The sequence below is a fragment of the Suillus fuscotomentosus genome (assembly GCF_016647785.1).
Source record: "Suillus fuscotomentosus strain FC203 chromosome Unknown F5891scaffold_214, whole genome shotgun sequence".
NCBI lineage: Eukaryota > Fungi > Basidiomycota > Agaricomycetes > Boletales > Suillaceae > Suillus > Suillus fuscotomentosus.
The window spans coordinates 1-14,517 of NW_024539726.1; the positions used below are offsets into that span (position 1 = coordinate 1).

General features: G+C 44.2%; 4 protein-coding genes across 4 annotated transcripts; 2 read left to right on the top strand and 2 right to left on the bottom strand.

Moving 5' to 3' along the window:
• Positions 1-172: 172 nt before the first annotated feature.
• F5891DRAFT_988344 (uncharacterized protein) lies at positions 173-897 on the bottom strand (the record flags this gene model as incomplete). Its single annotated transcript, XM_041378004.1, has 3 exons — positions 173-391; positions 442-770; positions 828-897. 3 exons carry the CDS (start codon positions 895-897, stop codon positions 173-175), a joined length of 618 nt encoding a protein of 205 aa, XP_041216819.1.
• Positions 898-2,168: 1,271 nt separating this feature from the next.
• On the bottom strand, positions 2,169-2,656 carry F5891DRAFT_988345 (uncharacterized protein; the record flags this gene model as incomplete). The annotated part of the gene is made up of 3 exons (XM_041378005.1): positions 2,169-2,424; positions 2,475-2,504; positions 2,589-2,656. The coding sequence occupies 3 exons, from the start codon at positions 2,654-2,656 to the stop codon at positions 2,169-2,171; spliced, it is 354 nt and encodes a 117-aa protein (XP_041216820.1).
• A 302-nt stretch (positions 2,657-2,958) lies between these two features.
• On the top strand, positions 2,959-4,362 carry F5891DRAFT_1132216 (uncharacterized protein; the record flags this gene model as incomplete). Its single annotated transcript, XM_041364727.1, has 8 exons — positions 2,959-3,044; positions 3,093-3,236; positions 3,292-3,400; positions 3,444-3,637; positions 3,686-3,818; positions 3,867-3,995; positions 4,046-4,191; positions 4,245-4,362. The coding sequence occupies 8 exons, from the start codon at positions 2,959-2,961 to the stop codon at positions 4,360-4,362; spliced, it is 1,059 nt and encodes a 352-aa protein (XP_041216821.1).
• A 6,579-nt stretch (positions 4,363-10,941) lies between these two features.
• F5891DRAFT_967254 (uncharacterized protein) lies at positions 10,942-11,572 on the top strand (the record flags this gene model as incomplete). Its single annotated transcript, XM_041376264.1, has 2 exons — positions 10,942-11,211; positions 11,273-11,572. Coding segments are annotated over 2 exons (570 nt in total), but the record flags the coding sequence as incomplete, so codon positions are not given.
• Between the last annotated feature and the right edge of the window lie 2,945 nt (positions 11,573-14,517).

Sequence of the window (14,517 nt, forward strand, 5' to 3'; positions counted from 1 at the left end):
CTGGCCTGCTGACCAGGCTGATACAGTAACGGGAAATGCCTTCTTCCGAAGGTGTTCAGCAATATATTCGGTGATAGTTCCTACAATATAATCAGTGATATATACGACATCGTTTTTGTTAAAAATGAACCTACTTTGAACGCGAAGTAGATACATCCTGTTTTCAGGAGTTCTATGGGCGAGATCTTGACGAGGCAAACAGCTGTTCGAACCGAGTTGCCATATCGTCAAAGGTCGCTGCCAGTCTTCGTTTCGCCGACATTCCTGGCAAGCTTGTAACCATTGGCGACTGTGTAGAAGGTCCATCCGAATCTTCACCATACTCGTCTTCGTCTTCGTCTTCATCGTCGTCACCGACATCGGCCTTATCAGCAATGAACTTGGAGGCTGCCTACATTTGTCGTTTAGTTTATACATATCTCAGTCATGACATTCACTGACCTTGGATAATTTGTGTGATTTTTGAGTACGTGATCTTGACGAGTAGACGTTCGACCTCGGTGTAGGTATACAAACGGAAGACTCTTCTGGTGAAGAGGGTATGTAAGTCTTCCAAAGCTTGGTAAAGTTCTCCAAGGATTTGGCGTTATCCTCGTCGCCGGAGAAGAGGAGACGTCGAGGTTCCACCCAGTCGTCTACTAAGTATCGATCGCCCAGGTACGCTATGTGCGCGTCGTCTACCTCGGATAGAGACATCGATGTTGTGAGGAATTTGGACAGGATCACCCATGCACCATTATCGTACAGCGCCGGTGGTACTGCCTGGTTCGCTGTATCGTACTCGTGAATGACTGGATGTTAACTATAACGAATAACAACCAACTTACCTTGAACGTCAATCGTGCACTGCCGCTTCGAGGGCGGTTCATCACCGCCGGATCTAGCGCGTTTAAACATGAATCTATGAGATATATCAACTTAGATGTTACAGCAATATGGACTCTGACTCGGACATACTGTTATTCGTTAGTCTATTCGGTATTCTACGTTATCTATATGTACGACGTATCGTACTAGTAGATGTATTTGAGGATGCGATGAGAGAAAGAAAACCTGTTACTAACGCGCAAGCTCAGTATATATAGTGAATGACTATTTGGATTAGCTAATACTTACTACAGGGACGTCTCGGTGTGGTTGTGTATCGTGTATTGTCTCTTACAGAGACGGTTGTGGACCGTGCATTGTTTTGTGGAGATGCTGACTGCTCGGCATTGTAGACCGGTGGGCGCAAGCATCAGCGATTGTCATGTGAGAATATTTTTCTACTGAAATGAAATAATCCTGCCCTAGTGACGTAGATAGTAGGCGGCAGTGAATTAAAGTTTCAGTCCTACTCCCTCCCGCTCGCTACCTAGCTAATAGTATGTGAGGTGCAACGCTAAAGTTAAAGTTTAAAGGGCTGCCCGAACGAATCACAAGTCTACTCTACATTTCAGCTAAATATGAGCTACTTCAGGACTTAATGCTATGTAGCCTAATGTAAGACAATGATCGGGAAGAAGACAATTGGTGACGAAGACACGGTACATAAAGTGAATGACTCGCTATTCAAACCCAGCTGGTAATTCCCGAAGAGTTGTGAGCGGGCATTGCCAGCTGAGTTTGAACATAGTTGTTCACTATATCAGGGTGTTCCTTGCTTGAACTGAACTTCTTTCCGAGCGTCCGTCTTGATTTTATTACAAATTCGTTATTCCTTACCATAATGTCTTGAGCTTCACAATACTGTCTTGTCCAGTTAATTACCTTAATATTACTATACGTTGATATCTTAATATATTGTCCTTAAGTCGACGCACTTCGTCTTATGTTAATACTTGCCTTCGAGATCTAACGTTCGGAAACTATGATGGTTCGTATAGGTAGGGAATAGAGTACGATAAACAAGCACACTCGGCGTGTTGCTTTTGGCCCCTGAGCTCATCACCCGCTTGACAAAAATTGTAAGCATATACTTCATTATTCAACAAAATTTTAATTCAGACATAGATATCATGTATATACCCGTGCGGATGGCCCTCGTAGATCACAGCTACGCTTTCGGTTCCGAGCCTTCATCTTCCCAGCTAAATAACTCTGGACCAAAGGTAGGAGAAGGGGCATTCGGTGGAATCTGATCTAGGTGGGGCACATAGACGAAATCAGGCATACAGCGCTCGAGGTTCTCAGCGCAGGTGGTAATCTTCCAGCCATCTATGCCTGTATGTCGCTACCCGTTCCAGAAGGTAAGCAATATAAATTTCCGCGCCTTTCAGCTGTTCCTTGACGTGACGTAGCTCCGATTCTATTTCGCTTTTGGATTCTTCGTCGGTGCCTAGGTCATATTTTTCAGATACACCATACGGTTCCAAGTTGAATCGTGAAATCTCACGTGGCGTCTGAGTTCCTGAATGCTCCAATCTCTTTATTCGAAGGAGCTGCCTGTAGTCATGTTGGTCGTGAGTTATTTTCTGAACCGCTTCATTACTCACTCGGTATCGCGAAGCTCATCTCCCTCTGTACTTCGCAGCGTGTTCAATGAAGAAAATTGGAAGCTCGAGGTAACTTTGTGGGTTTGCGTCTCATGCGTATACTGAAACACTTACCTTAGTGTGACATCGCTTCCAAGATGGACACATCGCCGCAAAGTCTCTTGAAGGGGTGAATTGGGCATCGAAGGAAGAGGTCACAAATGCTGCGATAGCAGTTGCAGTTCTATATATCTAAATTTACTACGATGGCGCACGAAATTAATGCGCCATCCTCTTTATTTTACGTACTTCGATGGTGCATTCAAGCTAAATAAGTCGCGCTTGATTTAGATCACGACATCTATGGCGCTCTGATGGCGAGGCCATTGATTTTTTTTTAAAAAGAATGGCGAGGTTTACACATACCTATTAATGGCATGAATGTTTAGGTATATAAAGCCCCCCTCGTTTACTACCGATTTTACAGCTCGCCTACCTTTAATCCATGAGTGGTGACGAGAATAACTCTCCCAATGATTCCTCGCGAAAGCGTAGTGCTTCAGCGCTACACACGGGCCCGCGTAAAAAGGCGTAAGTGTTCTTTAATTGGTAATCCCATCCTGACTCAGTCTTCATCAGCACTTCATCAAATCCCCTGGTACTTCACGGCCGACATTTTGGTCGGACAGTGTTTGCCCTTTGTAATTTCCCTGCTCTTCTGACTTCCAGTATACTGCGACTTGAAGAACTACAGGATACATCCATCGAGGATTATCCAGCAGAGTGCGTCCAATTTGACCATTAACTGTTGCAAGGACTTGAATATTTTTCAACGCAGTGTTCGACGCGAACATAGGGTTTTCATGGAACTGATAGATTCCTACCCTGGTCTTTTAGCTCGTCTGACGGACGGCGAGGAGGAGGATATTATTCACGTTGGAGAATTAGTAAGTTTTTATTTTGCAATATCATCGTACTTATCGTTTGCAGTTAGGTAAAGGAGCCTCTGGTGCGCGAGGCGACGATACCAAGACCCTCAAGTCTGCTGTCCTGGAATGGCTTATGCCCAGAGGACAGCCACTCATACCGCCCCTCTCCCGGAATATCAAATCGGACCGCGGGTTCAATCATGAAGTTACCGGTAGGTTGCTCTGCCCCGCCGGTCTTGACTGGTCAGACGTAGAGTAAGTCTTTCCCCTATCGTATTAACTGTCTATTATAACATTACACAGAACCAAACAGGCTCTGAAGAGCGGTGAAACCGCAGTCAGTGGTGATCAATGGCCTGTATTCTTATATGCTGGGTACCACTATGATCCCGATGATCCATGGAAGGGCTTACTCAGGAGCGAGATACTAACTTTCGTAAGCTCGATTTCATTGCTGATAAAGTCCTTACTCCGAGCTATGTAGGGTTTCAAACATGTTTTTACATCTCCAAGCTCGGTGGATAAGGAGCCGAAGGCTACGCGCTCCGGCAACGCTTACCTGCATGGTATGAAGTCTGTGACTAAAGGCTCTCTAGCTTACATTGCTACACAGGCATGCAAATTTATTATATACGCCTTCTACTGCTGATTTTTTCCCTTTAGATTCGGTTTGCCTTAAGTTCGTCGTCAGTATTTTCACGTACCGACACGGTCACAGACTCCGACAATTTCTATCACAGCATTCTCGACTTACTAGAGGATCCTGACGAAATTGAGGAAGTTGATGACCTGATGACATGGTGGACACGGTTCGTAACTTATATTGTCAGCTCTATGGGGTCTAAACTCACACCTTGCATAGTCGAATATTTCCTAATTCTTCTTCCTCTCAGCGCAGTATCAGCAAAAACAGCGCGCTAGCTAAGATTCGGGAAAAACGTGCTGCCTTGCGAGAACTAACCATTGCCAACACACATTAGTTATTTACTGTTTTTGTAAATATATTATCCAATCAATGTCAATTTCCTATGTGAACATATATATGTGACCAAATCACCTCAAATTGATGTGGCGAGAAATCTGAATATTAGAAGCTTGATTTATTGTCATTCATGGCAGTTTCTGGCGTCGGAAGCTGCCCCTGTAATGGCAGATATGCTCTTTTGACAGAGAACACCTTGTTATGACTTGACGATGCAGTGCCAGAACTTGACTCGCAGTCAGTAATGGTGGTTTCCCCCATCGGAAGCTACCCCTGTAAGAGCAGATATGCTTGGTAGAAAACCAGCAACTTGATAGGTTATATAACTCAATATCATGTCCTGACGCACTGCCAGTGATTACAGAAACTGCCACTGGAAGCCACTCATGCAACAGTAGTTGCATCTGATAGAAGACCAACAGCTTTATATAGCATGATAACTCAATATCATATGGTGGCATACTGTCAGTGATTGTAAAGCCAGATATAATAGATAGATAATTAGCACCTTGCTACAATATGATAATCTAATATAAATGCTAGGTCATACTGACATGAATGGTGGCTTCTGCAATTCAAAGCTACCTATCTAAAGCCAGACATACCTAGTTGAAAACCAGCATCCTGATAAGATATTATATATCAATATCATGACCTGACACTTTGTTATCAGTGGTGGCTTCTGAATATTACAATCTATCTCGGTAACAGCAGATATGCTTGACAACCTAATATCATGCTAGGTCACAATGTCATTGATGGTGGCTTCTGCAATCCAAAGCTGCCTATCTAAAGCCAGACATAACTGGTTGAAAACCAGCATCTTGATAGGTTATTATATATCAATATCGTGACCTGACACTTTGTTATCAGTGGTGACTTCTGAACATCACAATCTATCTCGGTAACAGCAGATATGCTTGACAACCTAATATCATGCTAGGTCACAATGTCATTGATGGTGGCTTCTGCAATCCAAAGCTGCCTATCTAAAGCCAGACATAACTGGTTGAAAACCAGCATCTTGATAGGTTATTATATATCAATATCGTGACCTAACACTTTGTTATCAGTGGTGACTTCTTAACATTACAATCTATCTCGGTGACAGCAGATATGCTTGACAACCTAATATCATGCTAGGTCACAATGTCATTGATGGTGGCTTCTGCAATCCAAAGCTGCCTATCTAAAGCCAGACATACCTGATTGAAAACCAGCATCTTGATAAGTTATGATTCATCAATATCATTGCCAAGCACAGTGTTAGTGATTACACATTCTGTCATCAGCATATGGCCATGCAATGATAGGATGCATCTGTCAATAAAACACCAATGTGCTAGTGAATTATAACTTTGTACCATAGGCCTATCAATATTGTAGCTTTGGAAGATTCCACCAATGTAGGCTGCCTATCTATTCCTTTATCATGTGATCTACAATTGTGATATATATTTTCCATATTATACACTAAATAAGGCTAGCTAAACCTTTGTCAGACTGGAGCCAAATACCTGATGTCTTGGAGGTTAATCCTCCGAGGCTGGTATCATGCGTACGTATCTGAGTCGTGTTGTCCAACAAGTATTACAAGGATAATGTCAACTTTTATTTTTGCATTTTTCAGAGACTTACTGGTGTTGGGTTTTTATTTAGCTTTATCTCTCTTAACATGAATAAACCCACACCCACCAGTGTGGGTGTGGGTTTTTGGTGAGTGTGGGTGGGGGTATCACCACAGATACCCATGGGTATACCCACATCATTCCCTATCTACATTTATTCTCTTCAACTGCCATTCCGTGCTATGGGGAAGCTGATCTATTGCTTTCATCAGAGTGTACTTGCTCCTGAACAACATATTAAGGCAGCTCATCTGGGCATTGGTGAGTATGTTATAAATTAAGGCTGCAGAGCTGAGTTGCTGACTCACAATTGGCAGTTTCATGAACTCATCTATCACATTTTGGCCCACCCACGATACCTTCCATTTCATAAGTCCCCATTCCTCTACATCCACAAATGGAGCCCATGGGTCTAGACCTTGGGCTTCTTGTTGCGCTCTGATGTCATGGAACATGGTTTCTGTGTGGCTGAGCATTTGTGCTACTTGCCCTGGGTATGTCTGGATGAATTGCATCCACATCCTTTCCTCATCCTCTACTTCTTTGACTTAGACACCAGATTGCTGATCTGGCATGTCAGTTATTTGTGGCCCTTCCTGTATGCCATCCCCCTGGCCATCAAACTCCCAAGGTATGTCTCTGTCAATGTCCACATTGATGTCCATTTCATGGTTATGATCTTCAGGTTGGTCATTGATGGCCTCTTATGTGGCTTGCTCATGGTTGCACAGCTGGTCCACATGTTGCTTACAGGCTGCAGTCTGGTGTAGGTAAACAACTTTTGCTGGAGACTACATGAAATGAATGTCTAGCAAAATATAATAGTTGTGGTCTAGCACAGCATAGTCTGCTATACTTGCAGAACAAGTGCATTTGACCTGAGGGGTTAACTGTTGGTAGTAGAATAATTAGTTATACTGAAAGGAAGATAGTCCGAAGTGCAGGAAACAAAGTCTGAAGGTATAATTATGAGTCTGAAGGTAAAATGTCGGGTCTGATGTTTTTCAGGTTTCGGGTTGGCAGGTTTCAGCAGGTTTCGTCAGATATTGTCAGGTTAGTGTCAGATTAGGAAGGGAATATCGGTAATAGTGAATGGCAGGTTACTGACAGTGTTTCAGAATGTTTCAGATAAAGAATGGATGATATGTGCGGAATTCAGTGAAGAACCACAGATATCTAATGACCTCCTCCTACTCAGAGGTAGAAAGGTATGATAAGTAAGGAGGTATGCAAAATATATAGTGTCTATGTAGAATTTCGTAGTGCTATAGGTGAAAGTAGTAGCGCTAATTTTCGGGTCCGATGTCCTATGTAATAAGACATGTGGTACTGTGGACATGTAATAACGCATTCTACAATGTTAGCGATGTGAAAACTGATAACTGCACACCTAGTGGGGATAGATATGACAGGACAGGACATAGGGAGAACAAATGCATGGGAAAATATCATATCTGAAGCGGCCGATGCATGGGAAAATTGGGTTTGCATCGGGTTAGCAGATAAATGTCAGATTGAGTGGGTGAGTGTCAGATAACATTGGGAAGTGATTCTTGTGCGATGGGCTTTTGACACAATGTGTGAAATAGCTGAATATGAGCCCAGCACTAGCTCAAGTGCTACACTGGCTGATATGAATGCTAACAGCTCTTGTACTTTGGAAGTTGCCTTTGAGGCAAAAATTGCAGCAGTGCATGATGGTTGAGCAGGAGATTGACAAGCCGAAAAGGCTGACCCATAAGTGACAGTTCAATCGAGTCTCACCTGGCTGACTTGTCACCCATCAGACATCAAAACTTTTTTCCTCAAGATCAGTGCCATCTCTCAAGATTGCAGGTTGCACATGACTTGATGTGAGCATGTTGTTGATGTCACAACATCAACGCTGTAGAAACAACAATACAGCAAGGCGCAAAAGAGGCTCCTGACTGTATCTAAAAATGTTGTAAGATCATGTGTTGCCTAGTCTGCTATACTTGAGACAACAAGTGCATTCGACCCTAAAGGGGAAGCAAGTGCAGCAAGGATCTAGAAGTATGCACTGAAGTGAAGCATGAGAAAGCGCAGGTGTGCACAAGCCACAAAGGTGCAGGAACACGCGCATGTACTGCGCGAAGCGCGGGAAAGTGTGCACGTGTATGTGGAAATGAGAGAGTGGAAGAGTGAGTTTGCTTAAGTGATGATTAGATGCAAGATAAGAGATGAGAGATGCGAGATGTAAACAAATAGATTTCTACTATGTTCTGCTAGGTAAAAAGTGGGTAGTTACCAGTCCAAAGGTTGGGAAGTCAAGTAAGGTAAGGTGGTAAGGTGGTGTGTAATGGTATCTACTGCTGGCGCTTAAGTATGGTGCCTAAGCGCTGTCATGCGGAGCCGAAGCGCTTCTGAGTAAGGTATGTAAAGATATCTATAAGTAAGGGTCCATGATAAAAATAAAGGTGGAACGATATGCAAATGAGAGAGATGGAAATATACACACTAGAGAACTTGGTGGACAGTGGATGGATGCTTCTGGATGGCTGGCGCTATAGGGCGCTCAAGCGCAGGAAAGCACACGTGCATATACATCACGAAGCATGGGAAGTGTGCGCGCATGGCGCGTGCTGCGCAGGAAAGCTGCGCCTCATATAGGGATAGCTGCAGACAGCACATTGAGTGGTGCTGCAAGTTCGTGCAATGAACTCCCTAGTGAAAAGTGCCATATCACACCATGAGAGGCATGAGTCTCTACAATTCATTGATTGTTGATTGTGTCTGGTTTGTTTATTATGACTGCATGTGGATGCGACACAACACTATAAAGGACGCTATGATAGAAAAAAGGTGTGCTGTGCCCTCATATAAAATTTAGATCAGGTAAGGGTACACCTGGGGTATGGGTGGAGGTTACCTTTCACGGCACCCGTACCCTTACCCATACCCATGCACGGGTTAGACCATCCAAACACAATATATTGCTACGTAATTGACAACTCTGTACTAGTACCTATGCCAAAACAAAACCTTAAAGAAGCCACAACTGTCAAAAAATCTCCCATCCCATCGTCCTAAGCAAACCTGTCCCAGACTCATACCTCGCATCCAACCATGCAACCAAATATATTCACCGCAGCTGCAAAATGGGTCACAAAGCTGACAGACAAGGCCAAAGCGGCACTTGAAGAGAGACTTGAAGCTACTGGCCCATCAAGGAAGCGAAAGATTGATGTGAAGGGCGCAAGTGCGGTCTCCAACAGCTCGAAGAAGGCAAAACAAAACCTTCCCACCAATACATCCAAAGATAAACTGGTTGTTGGTACATCCAAAGATAGGCCAGTCGCTGAGGCCTCTTCATCTCCACCTGATGTGGGAACAGTGGCAGAGCCTAGTAAAATTTGCCGTGCCATTGTTCGCACCGAGGAAGAGGAAGAAGCAATGTATGACAATGAGAGCGAAAAAGTGGAAGCGAGGCTGGTAATGAGGCTTCAAGTCCAGAGAGTGCGGAGGACGAGCGAAGTATGTTCCTGCTATAAAAATATAGCACCACTAATTAGCAACAGAGAGGCTCATGAAAGAATGGGTATCACCTGTTTATGCATTCTTTGACCCAACACCCTGCATCACTGAAGTTGGTGGTCGACGTGCACACGAATTCAAATGCCATGCAAAGGGGTGTAAGGCCACAATCTGATGGTTCTTGGACAAAAAGGATGCCTGATCGACAGGGAACATGCGCAAACATGTCAAATCTTGTTGGGGGGAAGATACGCTCAATGCTGCTGACAGCGCCAAAGATGCAAATGAAGTGCAAACAAAAATTGTCAGAGGTATCCTAAAGAATGGGTCAATCATGGCATCCTTCGAATGTAAGGGAAAGGGAAAAGTAACTTACTCGCACTGTCAACACACGCATGGAGAAACAAGGTGAGGTCTTGATGTTGTCGTTGACACCTAAACCTAAAGTGTCTTCTTCCAGGGCAGAAATAGTGTGTTGGGTATCAGAGAGTCTGCGTCTGTTTGAGATATTCAAGGATCGAGGATTTCAGTTGTTGATGAAGACTGGAAGGTCAGAGTATTACATACCTTCGCCATCCACAATTTCACGTGATGTTCGACTTGTGTTCGCTCGGACTTGTCAATGAGTTGCTAAAATGTTACAAGTTAGTTCAAATCATGCACTTTGAATTATTCACATGAAAAAACCTCACCAGGAATATGATGGCAAGATAAATTTTACAACAGATGCTTGGAGTTCACCAAATCATCGAGCGTTCGTTGCATTCTCAGTGCACCTCGAGCACAATGGCATACCACTAAGCCTACCATTAGATATCATTGAAGTAGCTAAGGTGAGAAACTTACCTTGATAGATCCACAGCGGCTAATACTATGTTAGTCACACACAGGCAAAGAGCTGGCAAACGTGTTTGTGAAGATGCTAGAGGAATTTGGCATTTCAGACATGGTAAATTTCAAAAGAGACATGATGACTTACAAATTGATATTGTGTGGGCCAGATTTTGAGCGTGACATGCGATAACGCCTCCAACAACAATGTCATGGTTGAGAACCTTGCGGCTGAGGTACCAGCATTTAGGGGGGCCGCAAGCCATACACAGTGTTTTCTTCATACAGTAAACCTTGTAGCAAAATCGCTCATTTGCGAGTTTGATGTAACCAAGAAAGAGGCCCACAAAGCCTTGGGTAAGCCTGAGAATAGTGATGACAGAACAGAGCTCGAGGTATTGAGCGAGGGGATTGATGGGGAGGATGCAGTGATGATCGCTGAATATGGTGTTGGGGATGATGACGGTAGGGACAATGATGATGGTTGGGTTGATGAAGTTGAAGAGCTCGATCCTGATGAGCGACTCACGCTGTAAAAGAGTATTCTTCCTGTGAAGTTAGCCCTTGTGAAGGTAAGAACAAAAAAAACCAACACGCACCTTCAAGTCTAATATCTCTTCCAGCTCCGTAGACTCGCATACAAAGTTATACATTCGACGACTATAGTCCTCCCAGTGTGGCATAAGATTCTTGAAGACTTGCAGGTGCCCATTACTCTCATGCCATGCAATGTTTCGACCTGCTGGAACTCCACATTTGATATGTTGGATTATGCGATTGAGCATCAGGAGGCTGTTGATATTGTGACTCAACGTCGAGATCTCGGTCTGCGGAAATTTGAGCTGAATGATGAGGAGTGGGCAATTGCCAAACAGCTGAGGGGTGTTCTCAAGGTAAGTACCGGATACATCCGAACGACACATTCACTAATTTTGATCTATGTAGATTCTAAAGGACACAACACTATTTTTCTCCCGCTCAACACCCAATCTAGCCACTGTGATTCCGGCCATGGATCTCATTGACGAAAAGCTCACTACATACTCCTGTAACAGACAGTATCACTCTTCAATCCACTCAGCTGTTCAGCTGGCAAAGGCAACACTTAACCGGTACTATCAACTTACAGATCAATCTGAAGTCTATCGCATTGCCATGGGTTTGTTCTTTCTTGTCTCTGTTCTGACGGCTCACATTCATACATATATAGTATTACACCCACATCACAAGCTCGTATACTTCAGGAACGCTTGATGGGAGGACGACTGGGTCACCACAGCTGAAGAGCTTGTCCGTGACTGATTTACTCTCTATTCAGCCTTGGATGCCAACCTTCAAGACAACGACTTGGACATGGAGACTTTAGAGGAGGAATCACATAAGGTGCATCTTTTTTTTAACTGCAACTACTGACTACTGATTCTATTCTAGATGAAAAACATATTTGATGACATGCCCGCCCTTGCTCTGCCAAAATCGACTGATCTCCGTGATGAGCTCGAGCGCTATCTCACCTCTGACATTGAAAATGTTCATGATGCACTTTCATGGTGGCACAAATGTCATACCACCTACCCTCATCTATCGCGGATGGCATTGGACTACCTCACCATTCCTGGTGAATTTTTTTATAAATTGAACTTGCATATACTACAGCTAATAACGTCAACAGCCACATCAGTCGACGTTGAACAACTATTCAGCCAAGGACGGCTCTTTCTCTCACATGTTCGCTCACGCTTATCTGCACAATCGACATGCGCACTGCTGTGCCTCAGTTTTTGGAGCAAACTTAACCTGGTCAAGACCGACGATGTTCTCAATGTCAGTTCTTTGCCTGATGTTGAAGGTGATGAAGAGGAGCTCGAGAATGGGTGGGATGATATTATCATTGAGTAGCTATTGTACACTGTGTCATAAATTTACCATATAATATCTATGACCCGCAGGTACACCCTTATGGGTTGTACCCCGGGTCCTTATTTCGCTACCCACTGCGCAACCCGTACCCTTGCTGCAGGTGTGGGTTTACCTTGGGGTGCGGGTGCGGGTTGACCTGCCGACACCCGGGGGTACACCCGTGCGGATCCCTATGTGCGCATGCTGTGCGAAGCATGGGAAAGTGTGCATGTGTATGCGGAAATGAGTGAGTGTAAGAGTGAGTTTGCTTAAGTGATGATTAGATGCAAGACAAGAGAAGCGAGATGTGAGGTGTAAACAAATAGATTTCTACTATGTTCTGCTAGGTAGATAGTGGGTGGAAGTTAGGTGAGTGGAAAAGTGAGGTGGTGAAAAGTAAGTCATAGTATGTACTGCTGGCGCTTATATGTGCCGCCTAAGCGCTGTCATGTGGAGCCGAAGTGCTACCGAGTAAGGTATGTGAAGATATATATAAGTAAGGGTCCATGATAAAAATAAGGTGGAATAATATGCAAATAAGGGCAAATGGAAATATATGCACTAGAGGGCTTGGTGGACAGTGGATGGATGTGTCTGGATGGCTGGTGCTATAGGGTGCTCAAGCGCGGGAAAGTGCGTGCGCATATACATTGTGAAGTGCAGGAAGTGTGCGCAGGAAAGCTGCACCTCATATAGAGATAGCTGCAGACAGCACACAGAGTGGTACTGCAAGTTCATGCAATGAACTCCCTAGTGAAAAGTGCCATATCACACCATGAGAGGCATGAGTCTCTACACTGCCCATCAAAGAAGGCTCTGTACCAAGGTATGCCATTGTTGATGTACTACCAGTTCTACCACTAACTATATTGTACACAGTTGAGGAAGACCAAGAACGCTGTGAGGCACGCCACTACCCAAGCAGTCAAGATAAAATCAAGGCCACCTGTAAAAATTGAGTGGACAAAGGTGTGTTGTTGACTGTTGCATCAGTTGCCTACCACCTAACTATCTTCAGGTACACATGACGGCACATAGTTTTCATTGCAGGCTATCAGCCTGTCCAACAGTAGTGTACCAGACAATGGTCCACTAGATCTGCGGCCCTGGTACAGCAAGGTCCCCCCACAGGATAAGCACATCCCATGGCCAAAATGCATCACACAGGTAAGCTCAGAATATCTTTGACTCTTAATATCTGATATCTGATCAAACATGAAGCAACATACACCAGCTCCATCAAGAACATCTGTGTCTGGGGGCTGGCAGGAAGACTCTCTTACAAAGGTGAGTCAGCTGCACGATATAACTTTAACTTGGATGTTGATGCCTTGTTTGTAAGGAGTCTAGTTTTGTGAATCATGAACATAGGTCCAATGATCTCAATATAAGTCTCATTGCCTTTACCTCAATGTTGGGGCACTCATAATTATGTTGAAGCCACTGCCTGCCCCACAGAAGCTGACAGCAGCACGGTGAAGGTGAGGAATCTTGACGATAGGTAAAAACACTTAAACTAAGGGGCTCTACAGCAAGACCAGGATATGAGAATAAGGCTCAACCCAAAGGACAGCTACTGAGAGAAGTTGCTCATTAATAAAGGAGAGGAAGACTCTGTCAACTAGATGGGTGATGACAGGTGTGCAAAGGTGCGAGAAGATAACATGTGTGAAGGTGTGTGTAAGTGATGTGAAGGCGCGCATGAGCGAGAGATGCGAGGGGCACCCATGTATGCAGATGTGCACTACAAGCAATAAGGGAAGAGCTTTCAAGTATAGATGAAGCGCAAGCGATATTTGGTAGAGAAATAAGATCTGCTTTCAGGTACTAAGGTGCACTATACACTTTTGCAGTAGACAGATATATGGGGGGGTAAGTACCAGAACCAAAAGAACCCTCTCTCTATTTAAGAAGGGAGATTACGGTATGCAGCGCACTTCCGAGCGCAGTCCCAAACCAAGTAACCATATCAACTCTAAATATATTCTAAGTTCAAATAGACTCTCTGTATGTAAGTGCGGAAGTCAGACCAAAGACTCATTAATTCAATGAAAGAGATAAGAATAATGCACCAGTAAATCAGCAAGGACATGGGACAGATGGACAGACAGTAAGAGCGCGAAGACCTAAAGGGATGCATGCGAAAGGCGTGAGTGCATGCAAGATGCGCGAGTGAGGCGTGTATGTAGGGCGCGCGCATGCGAGAGCACAAACGACTGGTCCTTTGGATAAGAGCTGGTACATGTAGGGAATTAAGTGGGTAATAAGGCTGTATATCCAGCATTGAGAAGTGCGAGTCT